General features: G+C 35.6%; 2 protein-coding genes across 3 annotated transcripts; both read left to right on the forward strand.

The window, feature by feature from the left end:
- The first annotated feature begins 6189 nt into the window (after nucleotides 1–6189).
- Nucleotides 6190–9608, forward strand: LOC146139701 (uncharacterized). The gene is made up of 5 exons (XM_083392911.1): nucleotides 6190–6324; nucleotides 7150–7236; nucleotides 7742–7936; nucleotides 8528–8781; nucleotides 9053–9608. Exons 1-5 carry the CDS (start codon nucleotides 6261–6263, stop codon nucleotides 9254–9256), a joined length of 804 nt encoding a protein of 267 aa, XP_083249037.1. The 5' UTR covers nucleotides 6190–6260; the 3' UTR covers nucleotides 9257–9608.
- Nucleotides 9609–10932: 1324 nt separating this feature from the next.
- LOC146139702 (uncharacterized) lies at nucleotides 10933–16069 on the forward strand. 2 transcript variants are annotated; one of them, XM_083392912.1, is made up of 5 exons: nucleotides 10933–11138; nucleotides 12294–12380; nucleotides 13266–13460; nucleotides 13956–14209; nucleotides 15792–16069. In XM_083392912.1, exons 1-5 carry the CDS (start codon nucleotides 11075–11077, stop codon nucleotides 15966–15968), a joined length of 777 nt encoding a protein of 258 aa, XP_083249038.1. In that variant the 5' UTR covers nucleotides 10933–11074; the 3' UTR covers nucleotides 15969–16069. The 2 variants fall into 2 exon arrangements, with proteins under 2 accessions (XP_083249038.1, XP_083249039.1); XM_083392913.1 differs by having other exon boundaries at nucleotides 12297–12380.
- Nucleotides 16070–16418: the final 349 nt, after the last annotated feature.

A 16418-nucleotide genomic window follows, 5' to 3' on the forward strand; every position in this document is an offset into this window, starting at 1 on the left:
AAATTGCTAGGCTTGTCAAATTCAGGAGTATGTGAGTTGTTTTTATGGTGCCTTGTTTGTTTTGTCTCTGATAAAATCGAGCAATGAACGAACGTGCTGCAGGAACAAATTGAACAACTTAAAGCTCCTTTGTTAAATTAATACCTATTTCATACTACGACCACCCCGTTTAAATGACTAATATTAACTACATAGTTACTGGTTAAATAAAGATTGGAACAAAAACGGAGATAATTACTGATGGAGCATTAATAAAAACGGATAGCTCACATTAGTAGCCTTTTTGTACAAAACAAACTATTAGTAAAATATCTTACATATAAAATCGGTGTGTTTAAAAACGCTTATAATCAGAGCAGTTTCTACGCCTTATTAAAGTCTGGCGAGGTAAGTGGGACTTGTGTCAATCTAATGAGCTAATTTCCGCGGCAATTTATCACGGTATGTTGCTGACGTCAACAAAACAGTAGAGTAGTGCTAAACTGCTAAATTTCTCTCTATATGAAGTCTAACAGCACACGAAAAAAGTAAAAAGACTGCGACATACTTTCTACATAAAAAAACACCTTTGTTACACGTCAATGCAATATACGTAAATCCTGAGTTACATTTCAGAATTTTTCGAGGCACTCGTATGTAGTTTGAGAATAACTTTTCTGTTGTGAAAAACGTCTTTAAAGCACATAGCAAATAATAATAATATTGTATTTTATCCTGTCAACAAAGCAATCTTCATGTTGGATTCTCAGTGAAATTATTTTCAATAGTTTGTGTATTTTTAAAACAGGTCAATAAATTATCCAAAGACTCGCAAACACCTAGGGCTTAGGCTATTGCTAATCTAGTTTTATACAGTTAGATGTCAATAAACAGACGTAATTAGGTGGTATTAAACCAGGGGTGGGCAATTATTTTTAGCCGCGGGCCGCATGAGAAACCTAAAATATTGTGGCGGGCCGGGTCAAATATAGGATCTAAAATACATACAATATGACGTCATACTCAGACGGTGTAAAACAAATAATCAACCAATTTGTTATTACGTTTATAGTTGTGCGAAAATGTGCAATTCAAGTCGGATTTAAAGAAGGTCACGAAATGTCGCTCGAAAAAAAAATGTAAGCGCGAAAAATTTGCGACTATGTTTGTTTGAAAATGCAAACTTTAATTTAGATTTAGATGGTACGTGAAGCATTGAGCACCGACTAAAAATGTACCTCGCTTGATATATTAGCGTTTATTAAGTTGTGGGGCGCGTTGAACCAAAACTTAAGATTAAAATACGTGAAAATTTCGTACGAAAAACTTACCTATATGTTTTTTTCTTCCTTTTTAAAACTTTAAGTTACCGATGTGTTACAAAGTTTAACAAACTTAGCCAAATATTTATATATATTTTAAATATTATGCTAAGTTTGTTAAACTTTCGTTGGAGAGAGTGCTACTGAGCACCGGACGCTATTTGTCAGTGAAGTTGCAAAAAATCGCGTGGAACACACCAGCAACACAGAAGAGATTCGCGCGAAGCGCGAAAAGAATTTCCGTTTTAGCATTTAGAACAGGCTAAAAATCGAATTTGTCGGGGTCTTGACAAGATCTGTCAACTTGCCCTGGTTTTCGCTTAATCTATGTATTTTATTGAAAATAAGCCGCGGGCCGGATTAAACTGCTTGGCGGGCCGTATGTTGCCCAGGTTTGTATTAAACGATACATATATAATTAAATTAATTTGTGATATTACAAATCATTTAGAAACACTGTACAAGTGAATGTCTCAGATACAGCCAGGAAGTGTTCTAAAGTGAGTGAGGAAGTAGTCCAACAACAAACGCTGTAGTCCAGCGAGGGCAGTAAAACCAGCCCAACAAGAAAAGTAACTCAAGTGTAAAATCAGTCTGTTTTGCCCTTTAATGCGATTCAACTCTAAAAGGTCATTATTTGCCACTCAAGCTAACGCGGAGTCGGTGATAGAATTCGAACAAATTGCAGATTAAATGGTTTCTTAATTAGACCTTCTTTACTTTAATTTATTCTCGTTTCCTCATATTTTAATTTAAGTAATATTGTTTATTTGCACAAGATCAAATCTTTGTTCAGCATTTTTTGTAATGATGTTCAATTTTAACCGCATTAATAAAAACGTAAACATTTGGTTTTCGAATTTTTCATTTTTGCCATCCTTATTTTACGTTTGTCAATTTTTTAAACCAGACGTCATAAAATTGGAAAAGCCTAACTCAAAAAGGTTTCTGCGGGACGTAATTTATTTTAACTCAATTATAAAAATCATATTCATAAAAATATTAAAAAAAAATCATATGAATAAAAATCATATTCTATGCTAAAATGCTTAAAAATTAGCACACACATAATTGACATGCACATTCTTATTAAAATACTTTTTAATTTAAATGAAATTGATTGTGAATAATGAAATGTAATTTTAGTATAAATTCTAGTGCAAATTCGTTTTTTTAAGAATTCGGTAATTCTAATTCTAATCTAATTTAAGAAAACTCAAAATGATCTAATTCTAATTCTAATCTAATTTGGAAAAACTGAAATGCTCTAATTTTAATTCTAATCTAATTTTAAAAAGCTAAAATAAATCTAGTTGTCCAAGTCTGGGGCAAGCCTATAGCATAGGCCCTATACTGAAGAGTTTTGTGGCGTAACAAATTAAATTCACCGTTGACGTGTAGGCTAACTGCTGTTTGTCGTATTACAAAATAATAATTAAATAAGGGAACAACCTCTCGTGTTTTTGATCCAAAATAAACTCCACGTGACCGCTCACGATGTTTGATAAGTGATAATAACGTAAATTTATTCACGGTGCGACACTCCCCAAAAAAATGTGCTTTGTAACGTAGGTTCCTGTTACTTTATTGCCAAACTGGTCGATTGCGAGTCTTTAAAAGCTGTTTCAGTCGATCGCAATCAAACATATTTTGGCCACACCTTAAACATATAAAAACTTGCATCCGAGTTGTTATTTGGGACTACGTTATATCTGAGTCCAATCAGAGGCGGCGTATATCAACCTACTCTGCAGTTTAATAAGTACAGTAATCTGCGTTTAGCAGCGCAACCGTGACTGGTCTCTCTCTGCCACATTACATAGGGCACACGAGAGTGAAGGGGAAGAAATCCACAGATGGCGCCACGTATGGAAGAAAGGAAAAGGGCAATGGTTGACATCGCAAGACGGAAGAAGAGTTCGTGATGTGATGCGATTATATTTATATTTAATTAGGTTAGGTCACCTGATATAATTACTTTACGTATGGATATATAGTTGTGGTTAAAGTTTAAACCAAAGGGCTAATTTGCATGTATTGACTCTGATAAATTTATTATCTAAATCGTTTGTATTTTAATGTACGCAAAAAGAATACGATGTACATTAAAAATGGATAAGTAAGCGAACCGGATGTTAACTATCGTGAATCCCATCATCCATCGGCACTGATACCACCCTTTAATATCGTACAAACCCAGCCGTTCATTTTTCGTTTTACAACATAAACATACTATAAAAGTAGATGTATAACCAATAACCATATATCACCAAGCAGTGATTATAGTTTTTTCGCAGTCCACGTACATATAACAGAAATCAAACAAATATAGGCCTCTACTAAAGCGGTACGGTGCGAAATACTTTAATGTGTTGCTCAGAATAGGCGTCGCACAAATACAACATGATGAAGTTCAAAAGGCTTACCCTGTCCGCAAAATGTGCCATCCGAAGTTGCGTTTCTGCCTAGTTTAGCCCGATTTCCTGCGATCGAATGGTGCTTTATGTGTAGGAAGTTATAGCAAACCCGTGCGCGAACAATAATAGTAACCAGTGAGCGAACAAGTCCGCGGTAGTAGAAAACACTAAAAGAACAGGCCAGAAAACGCAAGTGTATTTCCATTTAATCAAGTGAAATATCTTGAAGTATAATGCAGATTAAGTGGCTCAATGGCGTTTTGCTTCTTTTGTCAACATTCCAAGAGTTGCGAACAGGTCTAATTACATTTTACCTTGTTTTTTAATAACTAAATTGAGTTTCGATATTAAACAATGTTCAAGTTATGATTTGTTCAACTTATGATTTGCTCAGGTGAAGTTTCACTCAAATTGGTTAAATTTCCAAGTAAAATAAAACTCTTGGCAACAAAACATACATGTAACACCTACCTTTAATGTTCATGAAACACACTAAAGTTCCTCATAGGTCAATTGTAGATTTACTCATGATCAAAAGTAGGCTAAGCACTAAAATAAAAGTCATGACAACTTCAAGCAACTCCAAAAAGTAAATGGAAATATAAACTTTGACATTAATGTACTTAGGCTCATTCATTGACTAAACTTCAGTGTTGTAATGACATAAGTCAATGACTTGACTTAAGTGCACTTAAGTCACTGTTTTTAAATGACTTGACTTGACTCAAGTCTTTTGAACAAATGACTTGGGTTTAACATAAAGCAAGTATTTTTTTATAAAATTAAGCTATTTGTCCAATTTTTGCACAAAAAACAAATTGCTTGCTATATGTTCGGATTTCCTTATTTTTTATTTCAGTTATTGTTCATAATCATATGACTTTAAAAATTTTAATAGTTTAACGTTTTATTTTTATGACAAGGACATGACTTGAAGTTGACTTGCTCTAATTATGACTTGACTGGGATTTGACTTGCGCAACTGATGACTTGGACTGGGACTTGACTTGTTATTTATTCGAAAAGACTTGACTGGGACTTAAGTCAATTTTAAAATGACTTGTTTACGACACTGCTAAACTTACAAGGGAAAGTTCGTTTAATCAAGGAATAAATCCATTTTGTTAGATAGTGAAAAATGGTATTGCACTTTTTGTTGCATTTGTGAAAGAAGTAATCTTTAGATTGTAAACGTATAAGCGCTGCCTTTATAGGTAATGTGTATTATTATTAATTATTTTGTTTCAGGCGCGCTTATACATGCAACCGGGTGAAGAGTTATGACAATTATATAGATCCAGTCTACCGAGTTAAAAGTACCGTAGAACTGTTGTCGAATGCAATTCAGAGCTAAATTATAATAACATTTTAAACTGTATGGCGGTTTAATATGGCTAACTATTATTGCTAACTATTATGGCTAACTACAGTTTTTATTTTCATATAATCTTATATTTACTTCGTTTACCATAATTTGTTAATCAAGTTAATAAAGCTCGACAAAATTTGTAACACTTGGCCCCCGATGTTAAGCACTTACAATTATCTGGTTTTAAATAAAAAAAGTCATTGGTATAGTTTAGTGATATTTTTAGGATTACAGTTATTTTATCAAAATCGAATTTGTAGTCGAAACTACAAAATGCGACAGCATAATGAAGTTACAAGACGACAATTAAAAAATGTTATTTAAATAGCTGTAATGATTTGAGACTATAAATTCCCACCAAGCGGTCACAAACTAACAACGCGTAAAGTTGTTACCAAATTTCGTTAAATGCAGCATTCTAATTGCTGATCCACTTCGTTTCGGATGACGAACGTGTGACACTTTAGTTCTTACACAATGCGACAAAAATACACAGCATATCGATTCACACTTTCTACTCGATATCTACCAAAGGCAATAATATTCGGGCAATGACAAAATAAGTCGCACTAAGTGGGCTTTTTTATTAACGCAATTTCACAACAACACGTAATTTATTGCTACAAATCACGAGTGTTGTAAACAAGTTACTTTGAAATGACTGAAGTCTATTTACATTTTAAAATTACGTCAAATTTAGGTCGTTTGCACAAAAAGAATCACAATAACAGCAATGATCGTAGCTTTTTCCCTCTCGACCTCGTTTGACATTAGGATATTCATTTTCATGTTTATCACAAAAAACGTGCTTATGTTGACTCACTTTCTCAATATTACTTTGTATGTACTGACACACGAATGCCTAAACCTAAAACGTCAGTCCTCTCGTCAAACCGAAAGTTTACTTTGCGGGAGCAGAAATTTTAGAAATAGGCACGGTGTGGTAACCCTGCCTATAATCGTGGGTAAATTTCGTCTTCCGTGTTCATTGTTCAGTTACTTGCGATCTAACGGTGACAAAGTCTAGGAAACCAGGAAGTGGTCTGATACGAATAGCTCAACGTGCGTAAAAGAACAATTACAAGCAGGTAGACAACGCCAAAAGAACAGGGCAAAAAATCAAGAGCGTATATTTGTGGTTCTGTTTTATTGCGCAGAATTCCTTTGAATATAATGCAGATTCAGTGGTATCTTGCTGTTTTGCTTTTACTGTCAGCATTGAAAGGGTTGCGAACAGGTATATTGTTTTTTCTCTGGTTTTGTAAACACTTTAGTCCAAGTTGAGTAAATCCGTTTTTCAAGTTATACTCTGTCAAATAACAGGAAAGCAATTAAAATACCGATTTAAATAGTCAAAGTCCAAATATTTGTAATCAATTTTTGGCTTTCGTTTTTCATATTTAGCTTTTAAGAAGCATTTGTCTTACAAAGACTTAAAACTGTTTAATTGCAGCCTAATTAAAACACAATAGTGTCTAAACCAAGTTTAAAAATAGTCGATCATTTAATCAACGGTCGTGTAAACCTCAAGTCGGTATGCCACAAAGTTGTCCCAATCAAGTAAATTGAACCAAAAATATTGACAATAATGTACTAGGTCAAAGTAGATTTGACTATAGTCATTACAGCATTGACAAACTGCAAGGAGTACATCACCAAAGTTATAGTCGGTAAAGCAATGGTTCTCGCACTGCTGCCCACCGCGATATTTTACCGACAATACCCCAATTTTGCGTGGTAGTAAGAAACTATAAATCTGTTGACTCGTAAAGACTATTTCATAATGTTGTGTCATTTCCGTGTAATGCTTGCGGACACCTAGTGTTATCACCGATGATTTAAATTTGATTGTAGCAATCTACCTTGTATAGGCTAACCATGAGTAATGCTACACATAGCACCAAGCTACATTCTCTTCGGAGAGCTTAGGGGTACTAGTGGAGTAGAGTTGTATTAAGGGTATAGTAGCTAAACTGTAAGAGTATATCATTTGATTGTTAACGTGAGACTTCGAGAGCATTCTTCTCTTTATCGTCGATGCTTATTAATTGCTTTGTTTCAGAGGCGCTAACATGCAACCGGATGAAGAGTTATGACAAATTATATTGTTCCTGCTCATCACCATCGAACAGCGAAAAGTGTCAAACAGGTAAGAGTAAGTTATGTCGAACGTTGTACGTTGGCTCTAAGGAAATTTAAATCACCGCTTTAGACGATAAATACAGACGCTCATGATGTACTTCAGAGGTTCTTCTCATACTGTGCGTCACGATGCCCTGGTGGATCATCCAAGGGCGTCGTAAAATGATTCTGTTTCATATCTTAAGTGCGGTAATAAAATGCTTGCTAATATTTTTAACTCATTGTTGCAAAAAACTGCAACGACCGAATATGATTTTCTGATATAAATATAAACAAATAAAAATGTGAAACATTTTGAAAGGCGTCGCGTGAAACAGTTTAAGAACATAAAAAAAACTGGTATAAAAAAAATTTAACAAGGATTACAAAAAATGTCTTCTAATTTATCCAAGGAAGCAGGCATTGTAACTGACTGTCCAAGAACGATGACAAAAACGTAGCAAGCAGCAATATAATGATACAATAATTTAACCAAATATGGCAATGTCAATAGTAATGTTTTATAAACACAGCATGGAAAAGTTTAGCAGAAGGACCAATTGGACCCCAGGGTTTGGCTGGACAACGAGGATCTGAGGGTCCGCCTGGGGCCGACGGACCGATCGGACCCACTGGAAATCCAGGCCCAGTTGGACCCCCAGGACCAATCGGACCAAAGGCTAATGTGACCGGTACAATTGACGAGCGAGTAAAAGTTGTATTCAAAGGTGCTGATTAGTATTGATTAGTAAATACCAACAATGAGGCAACAAGTTTTGTCAAGTTAATTTAACTTACCAGTTTGTTTCAAATAATGTACAAATTGCAATACAGTGATAAACCAGACAAATATTCCGCAGCACACGTTGTCTGCAGTTTGAATGTTTTTTACACAAATGACTTTGTTTTGTTTTAATTTCTGACACATTTATGTTTTAGATATGCAAGTTGTCGGGGCAAGATTTGTTTTCTTGTATGGGCAGATTTGTTTTCTATTACTTAACATGTAAAACGATGCTGCATTTTTATGCTTATGTCTGCGCTCCATATTTTGTTTCAGTATTTGTGATCTAATTTTAATTAGGATGAATTTCAGTCTGAGAAGAGCCTTTTTCGAGTCTTTCTTTTCAAATCTTTAATTTTCGTAAGACATGAATAAACTTTTTAAGTCCTAAAGCCACTGATAAACAGTTGTGCCGGCTTCAACCGCTAAAAGGCTTTGTGATATACGTTTGACTGCCTTGTCCATGATTGAATTAATTGTATAGTTTGTAAATAAAAACCTTTGTCTTACTAATAGTGTTTGATTCCTGTATCAGATCGAATGAAATGCCACGGAACGGTTTACAACGGTTCTTGCTACTGGCTTCCTTTGACTGTAACGAAGAAGGGGTTGTTCAGTGACAGGCAGACTGCACAGGATCTCTGTAACTTTTACAACGGCTCTCTTATCGACATCGAAAATAAAGAAATGTATGACATTATTTACGGCTATGTTCAAATGGCATGGAATATGTACGCAGAAGATCATACAATTAGTGGAGTGGACGTATGGCTTGCAAGTAATTATAAGGTACATCAACTGCTCTTTTTTGATTGCCTATATGTTTGAAAATTTCAAAAAAACATTATCGCGATAGAAGCGAATTTTTTAAATAATGATTTTTTCCAGACACAAACACGAGGTTAAACGAAAGTTTGTTTTTGACGAACTGTTATAATATTCACAGAGCTGCTCCCTAGGTCATAATTTTATCCAAATTCATCATGTAGCTGTAAATACCATTGTGTAACAGAATTCAGTTTAATAAGTAAAACATTAGTTTGTCTAACGTTATGTACAGAATGGAAGGTATTACAGCTCAACCGGTGGACCGATATACAACCAACCACTTCGACTTAACGTGCAACCTACCACAATCAAACGAACTGTTGCGCTTTCGGTAGCAACCAGTCCAACTCGGCCAAGTGACACAAACGGCTTCTATGCCACAGGTTCCAGCAAATTTCCTGTACCTTTGTGTGGCTCGAAGATGGCAGGTGTTTAGCTGGACTCAAGTGCAAAGCATTGGTCGCTTAAATTTTTAAGCTACTTTTTTGCACCTAATTTGTTCTTTGATTATAACCGTTCAGCCCAGAAGGCCGTCACTTATTCGTAACAAATTGGATCTAACGATTATATTTTAATGAGTTATAACATTTAGTGATATGTTACTTAAAATAAACAAATTTTATTGTTAATATTATTTGTACCTTTTTGCATAGGACGGTTTAATATCTAATAAGCTCATCTCAGTTATTTAAATCTTTCGGTCATTCGTTAAATAGATAAAATTATTCGGTAGTTTTATACTGTACGACAACGGGGCCGTCCTGAGTTTTTTAATTTGAAACTGTTTATAGGGTGCTTTTATTTACCATTAAACTCATAGTTACAAAGGCGAATTAAATTCACTTAGCGTAACACGCGCATGCGACAAAAATAAAAGTTTTGTTGTGCGGACAGCTGGCGTGCTGTAATTGAGACATAACATTATATATGCTTGCTACCAAATTGTGCTTGCTACCAATCCAAGCCGTCATACTGAACTAACAGGCCAAAAATTAAATAAAACAAATAAAAACCGAATACAATTGTATGTGCGTAATGTCATGCCCCATCTATCCCCGATTTTCCAACTTTACCTATAACCCACGAATAAAGGATTGATCAGAGCGCTATGGAAGACCACTGTGTCTTTAAAATCTGACAGCCTAAAAATTTTTCGGTAAACGCATTCTCTAGCATTTTGTGTAAACCATAAAGATTGGCGATCAACAAGGGTAGGCTATTATCGGTCCCTTTCCAAATTGGACGTTTTTCCTAAACTTGATAATACATTGTTTCACTCTGAGACATAACACACTGTTTCGCTCTGTGACACTGCCTTCTTTCTCAAAAAAAAAAGGTTTTAGTCAATACTTAAAGTCTATAAAGAACTGACGCTCATAAATTAAATGCTATGGGCAAACCGCGCATGAGATCGATTTAGCAAGTTCATAATACTTTACTGATTTTCTGACTTCCTTTTATCTATACAGTAAGTTTGAGGTATTATGTAAAACTTTGGATCCAACCTGGTGTATAACCAATGACAGTTTTTGGTTGAAAAAGTTAGATAATGGCTTATAAAAAATGCTAAGTCGGTGGTGGAAATCAAACAAAATTAGCCTTCTAAAACAAAAATGTTTGGTAAAATACTGTTGTGGGCTGTATTGCAGAAAAAGATGATTATGTTGCTTCTTTAATTAGTTGTTCACGAAAAAGAAGATAAATTGTAACGCTCGTCAAGTTTTGGAGCGTATCTGGGTTGTTTTTATAGTTCCACAGGGTTTCATACCGCGTTTTCTTGATAGGACTTGGGGCGTGATTATGCTTTGTTTTGTCTCTGATAAAATCAAGCAATATGAAAAGGCTGCAAGAAACAAATTGAACAATTATCAAGCTCCTTCGTTGAATTAATACATTTTTCATAAAACGACTCTTTCGACCGTTAGATGTGAATAAATAGGCGTACTTTATTGGTATTAAGCGATACATATATAATTAAATTAATTTGTAATATTATAAATCATTTACAAACACTGTAGGCTATACAAGTGATGTCATGACCGATTGAGCCAGGAAGTTATCTAAAGTGAGTGAGGAAGTAGTCTAACAACAACCGCTGTAGTCTAGGCAGGGAAAATAATATCAGCAGAATAAGAAAAATAAAGGGCATTTTTAGCACAAATCAGTCTGTTTTGCCTTTTAATGCGATTCGTTGCTAAAAGGCTATTATTTGCTCCTCATGCTAACACGGCGTCGGTGATAGAATTCGAACAAAATGCAGATCAAATGGATTCTGAAAGTTTTTCTTATACTTGGAGCGTCGCAAAGGTTTCAAACAGGTACATGATTACTGTTTTTATTTTAATGTGACTTTTATTAGGCGAACAAGCAAAGCGTAAAATACCTTTATACCTAGAACAGCGGTTCTCAACCTTTTATGTCTCGTCGACCCTTTAGAAAGGCTTTTAATCCTCGTGGCCCCTCGATTATAAAAAAAATAGCTAGAATTTGTGGCGGCATCATTCTTTCTTTCGAGAATGCTTTTATCACAGTGATTTATAAGTTTTGAGGGTCGTAATGACGCATTTAACATCACCAGCGAGCAGGGCAGATTTGCGAATTTTTGACATTTGATAACACGAAACCTCGTTTAAGCTTTCTGTAAAAATGTATTTTCAATAGTAAACATGTAAAAGTATGTGTAATTCAACTGTTCTTTGTCCTCTTAAACTAGCTTTAACACAATTAATTTTACGACAAAATTATATCAATGGAACAACAAATCGATGTCTATGAGCCAAACTAGTAATATCGTTATTTGACGTTTTGTGAAAAAAATGTTTAACTTGCTTGTATTAGTTTTGCTATCATTCTAACTTGCCGTTTACAAACTATTTAAAATGCTGGTTAAACGTTCCAAAGAAATACGGAGTAAACTAGAAAAACTCAAATGTTGGTTGTAAGTGACGTAACAATGTTTGCCTATTAGGCGAGCAGATAAAGAATTGCAAGCTTGACGTTGACTGTTGCAAAACTTCTCACGAATAGCGGGTAGTAACATGTAAGAAAAAATGCGTTACAATAAAAAAGTAGGTTTAAAATTACAAGTTTGAGTTCAACTGAAAAGAGTGGAAATAGTGACACGGTTTTGCAATACCACACCATTGCTACAAACTTATGCTCGTGGCCCCCAATGACAGGTCCGTGGCCCCCCAGGGGGTTGAGAAACCCTGACCTAGAATATTGATGCCAAAACACTGTTTTTAAACAGTACGATGAGTAGCATGTTATCTTTTATATAAATTATTTTATGAAAATAGGCTAACGCTAAGTTTAGATGCGTCCCTTTAGTCTAGAAATAAAAAAGGAAAAAAATGCTCCTTTACAAACCTAGTTTAACCCAACAGCCCAAATCAACTTATCATTTGAACAAACACTTTTGATAACCTTTTGTCAAGCTTTCCTCTCGACCGTGTAAAAGTATTTCGTTTTAGAAGCACTTACATGCGACCAGGTGAACAGAAATGACGGCTGGTACTGTTCCTGTACGTCACCATCTAACGGAAAAGTGTGCCAAACAGGTGAGGGTGCAACTTTTGTCACTACTGAGTGACAAATTAACGCTTTGGGGGACAGAGTTCAACTTTCTGGTTTCAATTGAGCCTTATTTACCTAAATTTAATTTTGTTTCTTCCTATTTTAATTTTGTCTATTGTGTATTTACACATGATCTGATCTTTGTTGAGGGTTTTATGTTATGTTGTTCAATTTTAACCGCTTTAATCAAAAATAAATGCTTTTCGTTTTCAAATTTTTTCTTTTTGCCTTCCTCTTTTTACGTTTTTCAAATTTTCACGCCAGACGTCGCAAGATTAGAAAAATCCATTTAGGTAAACCATCTCCTACGCAATGTCGAAGCCAAACTCAGAAAGATTTCGGTCGTAATTTATTTTTACTTAATTTGGTTTTTAAAATGTGGATTTTTTTAAATCTTATTTTACTAAAAGCGATTTTATGGGTTATTTTATAGAAAGACGAAACTAGTTCGGTCGAAGCGCAATAAAATGCATCTAAATATACTAAACTTTTATTGTTGATAGCCCCAGATTATATGCGCCTTTAGGCTGAAAGATATCTCAAAACGTTAACAAGATAGGGATGTATAAATAAGATTCTCGCTAGCCTACTGGGGTATAGGGTATAGAGGCCAAAGTTCGTGGCCCTGTGCCCCGCTTCCTTAAAAATAGGTCTAAAAAATAATACAAAGATAGAAAACAACACAGTTTTGCGGTTTCGTTCCATGTAATGTTAAACATGAACCTATAGTTCAGGACATATAGATTTTTAGATACAAAGGTTTTACGAGCACAGTCTCTATATGCTGTTTAAGACAGTATACTTCGGCCAGCAGTAACTTTAAAGAAAACTAAGCAAAGGTTTTATAATTATCTTGTTAAAAATTACAGCGTGGAAAACTTTAGCAGAAGGACCACCTGGACCCCAGGGTGCACCTGGACTGCCAGGACCCGACGGTTTGCCTGGCGCCCAAGGTGCAACCGGACCTACTGGGATTTCAGGCCCACCAGGACCACCTGGGCCAGTTGGACCCCGGCCCAATATAAACACTGCAACAGATCAGCGGATTGAACTCATTTTCGAAGGTATACCGCGATTATGAATATACTTTTTCCACAGACGACCACTGTAGGGCCCATTTGAGAAACCATGAGGAATCTTTAGCTTTTCAATATTTCTATTGGTAAAATATTACGCCTACGACGATACGTTGTATATATAAGGGGGTAAAAGTAAACTGAAATCTCTAGGTACTACTGTAAATACATGGAAACTTTCTCTAAATCTACTTGATGGGAAAAATAGACGCGTGGCGCAATAAACATTTTGCTTTTCTCATTTTAAGGTTCGTGCGACGCGCTAACACCATACCATATTCTTACCCTATAGCTAACAATTTCCTTTCGATAACAATAACAAACTGTGCACGAGTTAACGTATTGTTTTATAAAACACTTTAATTACTCCCTCAGTCTTAAACTAAATGGTACCACGCCAAAAAGGTATACTGCAGTCATAAAAACGCAAACTGATTGATTGTGGTTAAATCAATAAAAAACTGTTCAATTTTGTTTTGACAGATCGAATGCAGTGTCCTGGCACAGTATTTAATGGAACCTGCTACTGGCTGCCTCGCAGTGTCATGAAAGCGGGCACATATCCTACAAAGGCATCGTCGCGAAATCTGTGCAAATTCTACAACGGGTCGCTTGTGGACGTCGAAAGCAAGGAAATGTATGATGCCCTGTACAGTTATATTCAATCGGCTTGGGATATGTATATCAACGACCCAGCAAACGGTGGATTAAACGTTTGGTTGGCGATGGGATATAAGGTACATATAGGCTAAAAGTAATTAATATGAACTTTCCGTATAGTGTTTGTATGGGTTATTTTTTTTATCCAATTTATTTAAAAAATTACCTGATTGTATATTAGTTATTCAACCTTTAAAAGATCAATCTACAGTATACTCTACAACAGGGTGGTCCAAACCCAGCCACATGTGGCCCGCGACATCATTGCCCGTGGCCCGCGGAGCACTGCTGGATTATTGCAATGCGTACCTCTGAGGGTTTATTTAAATAAATCTAAGGGACTAACAGTAAGCATACTGCAGTTGTTTGGTTATGATCACATTTTCCCGGTTATACCATGAAATAAACCAGTTTCCTATCGCTCACCAGATTCACACCCAGGGTGTGGTACGAACGCCTAATAAAAAAAATATGTATTAGACCGTTTTAGAGAAGCTGCAGTGAGCCCTATATGGAACTTTCCTTTCAAAATGGCTGATTTGCCAACTTATATTTGCGTTTTAAAGCAAATGCACAAAAAATAAGTATTGTTCTACAGGTTTTCACTGTGACTTTAGGCTAAATGCCCTGACCCTTTTCAAGATGCAATTTTAACCATATTGATCTGGTTAATAAAAATTTTTTGCGAAAAATTATAACGCCGTTGCAATTAAGCGATTGTGTAGTACGCAACATCTCTCTTACGCGAACCTTCTACGCTTTAAAACGCACTCTTCTAAATTAAAAATTTTGTCAAATACGCAATTTTTCGCGCTTCGCGCACACCATTTTCCCCAGTCTCATAACATTCGATTTATTTGCGCACAAGTTCGACGATAAAAACAAGTTTCTGGAGCTTATATGTCTTTCGATGTTACTTTGTGATGTCATCTTTAAACATTTCATGCCCCGCCAAACAAAAAACGTTCATCCGCTCCTAGTACATATGTAGCCCACTTTATATGGCCCGCAAAGCATATGCAAGAAATATTGTGGCCCGCGATGCAGTCAACCTTGGACCACCCTGCCCTACAACCTTTAAACTTAAAAAAAAAACGAACTGGTGGTGTTCTTAAGGTTACTTCTTTATGACGTCACGTTACGATGTAACTTTATGAGCTTATTTCTGAAAAAAGAAATTGTCATGCAAATGTCGCAAACGCCTATGAATTTTCGACAAAATATATTTAGATAATAAGGGTCCGTAGCAAAATCGATGTCAGCCTGTCTCATCCTTATCACACATAAACCTTTTCCTTGCCGCCCGAAATTACTATTTGCATTTTATCAATGGTTCGCGATCTAATGCAACGTTAAAGCATTGGTTTTGTTTATTAAACTATACAAATAGAATCACCTTTCTTCGGTTGCAATTTTGCTTATTTAAAAAAAAAGTAACATTTATTTTGATTTTTGTAATCTAACCTAGCCAACGCAATAAAAATGCTTACCTATATAACCATAGTCAGATTAGTAAAGATTCTAAAAATCGCGTCACCCTTGGCATTAAATATGGCGCCGCCATGACACCCCGATAAGATACCACTGCCCTAGGCAATACACCAACTACTTAATTTCATGTTTTCAACTAAGAGGTCGTTGAGAATGTTTACTTTGTAGAAGGGAACGTGCTACAGCTCTACTGGTCAACCAGTGTACACACACCTACGAAGCGGGCAAACATGGAGTGATAGCACAGGCGTGCTGTGGACAGTTTCAGTACGACCCGGAAAACACAATAGTGGATACATCACTGGACTGACCAACGACTACGGCGTTCCATTTTGTCAACTGTAGGCTATATGCCCAGTCTCTAAATAAATGATTGTTTTGTTTGTCAAGTTGTAGGCTACTTTTGTTTTACTTTCTTGAATGTTTACCGTTAGTCTGTAAATAGAATAACTACATAAAATACCGGTAAATAGCCTTCATCGTCGAATCCTTGAGTTTCCAAAGCTGTTTAAAATTAACAAATGTCAAAAATATGATGGATGGGAATGGAATACATTTAAACCAGGGGTTGCCAACCTGTGGTACGCGTACCACTAGTGGTACGCGAAGGTATTTCAGGTGGTACGCGAGTAGCTTCCAGTTTTTTCACAAAAAACAGAATTCACAATTTTTATATTTTGTTTTTCTGTTTTTTTTACAACAAAAAAAATCCCGAATGTTACGTAACTATCCCTGTTGTTTCGTACCATTACGAGCTTCAAAATACATGCCATGTGAATTGCCAACAAGGAGCAC

Source organism: Ascidiella aspersa, chromosome 6 (genome assembly GCF_963924565.1).
Source record: "Ascidiella aspersa chromosome 6, kaAscAspe10.2, whole genome shotgun sequence".
In the NCBI taxonomy this organism is placed as follows: domain Eukaryota; kingdom Metazoa; phylum Chordata; class Ascidiacea; order Phlebobranchia; family Ascidiidae; genus Ascidiella; species Ascidiella aspersa.

Bases quoted from the DNA above. Each gene is read 5' to 3' on its own strand.
- LOC146139701 (XM_083392911.1), top strand. From the start codon at position 6,261: ATGCAGATTCAGTGGTATCTTGCTGTTTTGCTTTTACTGTCAGCATTG. The intron at 7,237-7,741 runs GTAAGAGTAAGT...TTATAAACACAG, and splicing joins CAGCGAAAAGTGTCAAACAG to CATGGAAAAGTTTAGCAGAA. The intron at 8,782-9,052 runs GTACATCAACTG...CGTTATGTACAG, and splicing joins GGCTTGCAAGTAATTATAAG to AATGGAAGGTATTACAGCTC.
- LOC146139702 (XM_083392912.1), top strand. From the start codon at position 11,075: ATGCAGATCAAATGGATTCTGAAAGTTTTTCTTATACTTGGAGCGTCG. The intron at 13,461-13,955 runs GTATACCGCGAT...TTGTTTTGACAG, and splicing joins GATTGAACTCATTTTCGAAG to ATCGAATGCAGTGTCCTGGC. The intron at 14,210-15,791 runs GTACATATAGGC...TTTACTTTGTAG, and splicing joins GGTTGGCGATGGGATATAAG to AAGGGAACGTGCTACAGCTC.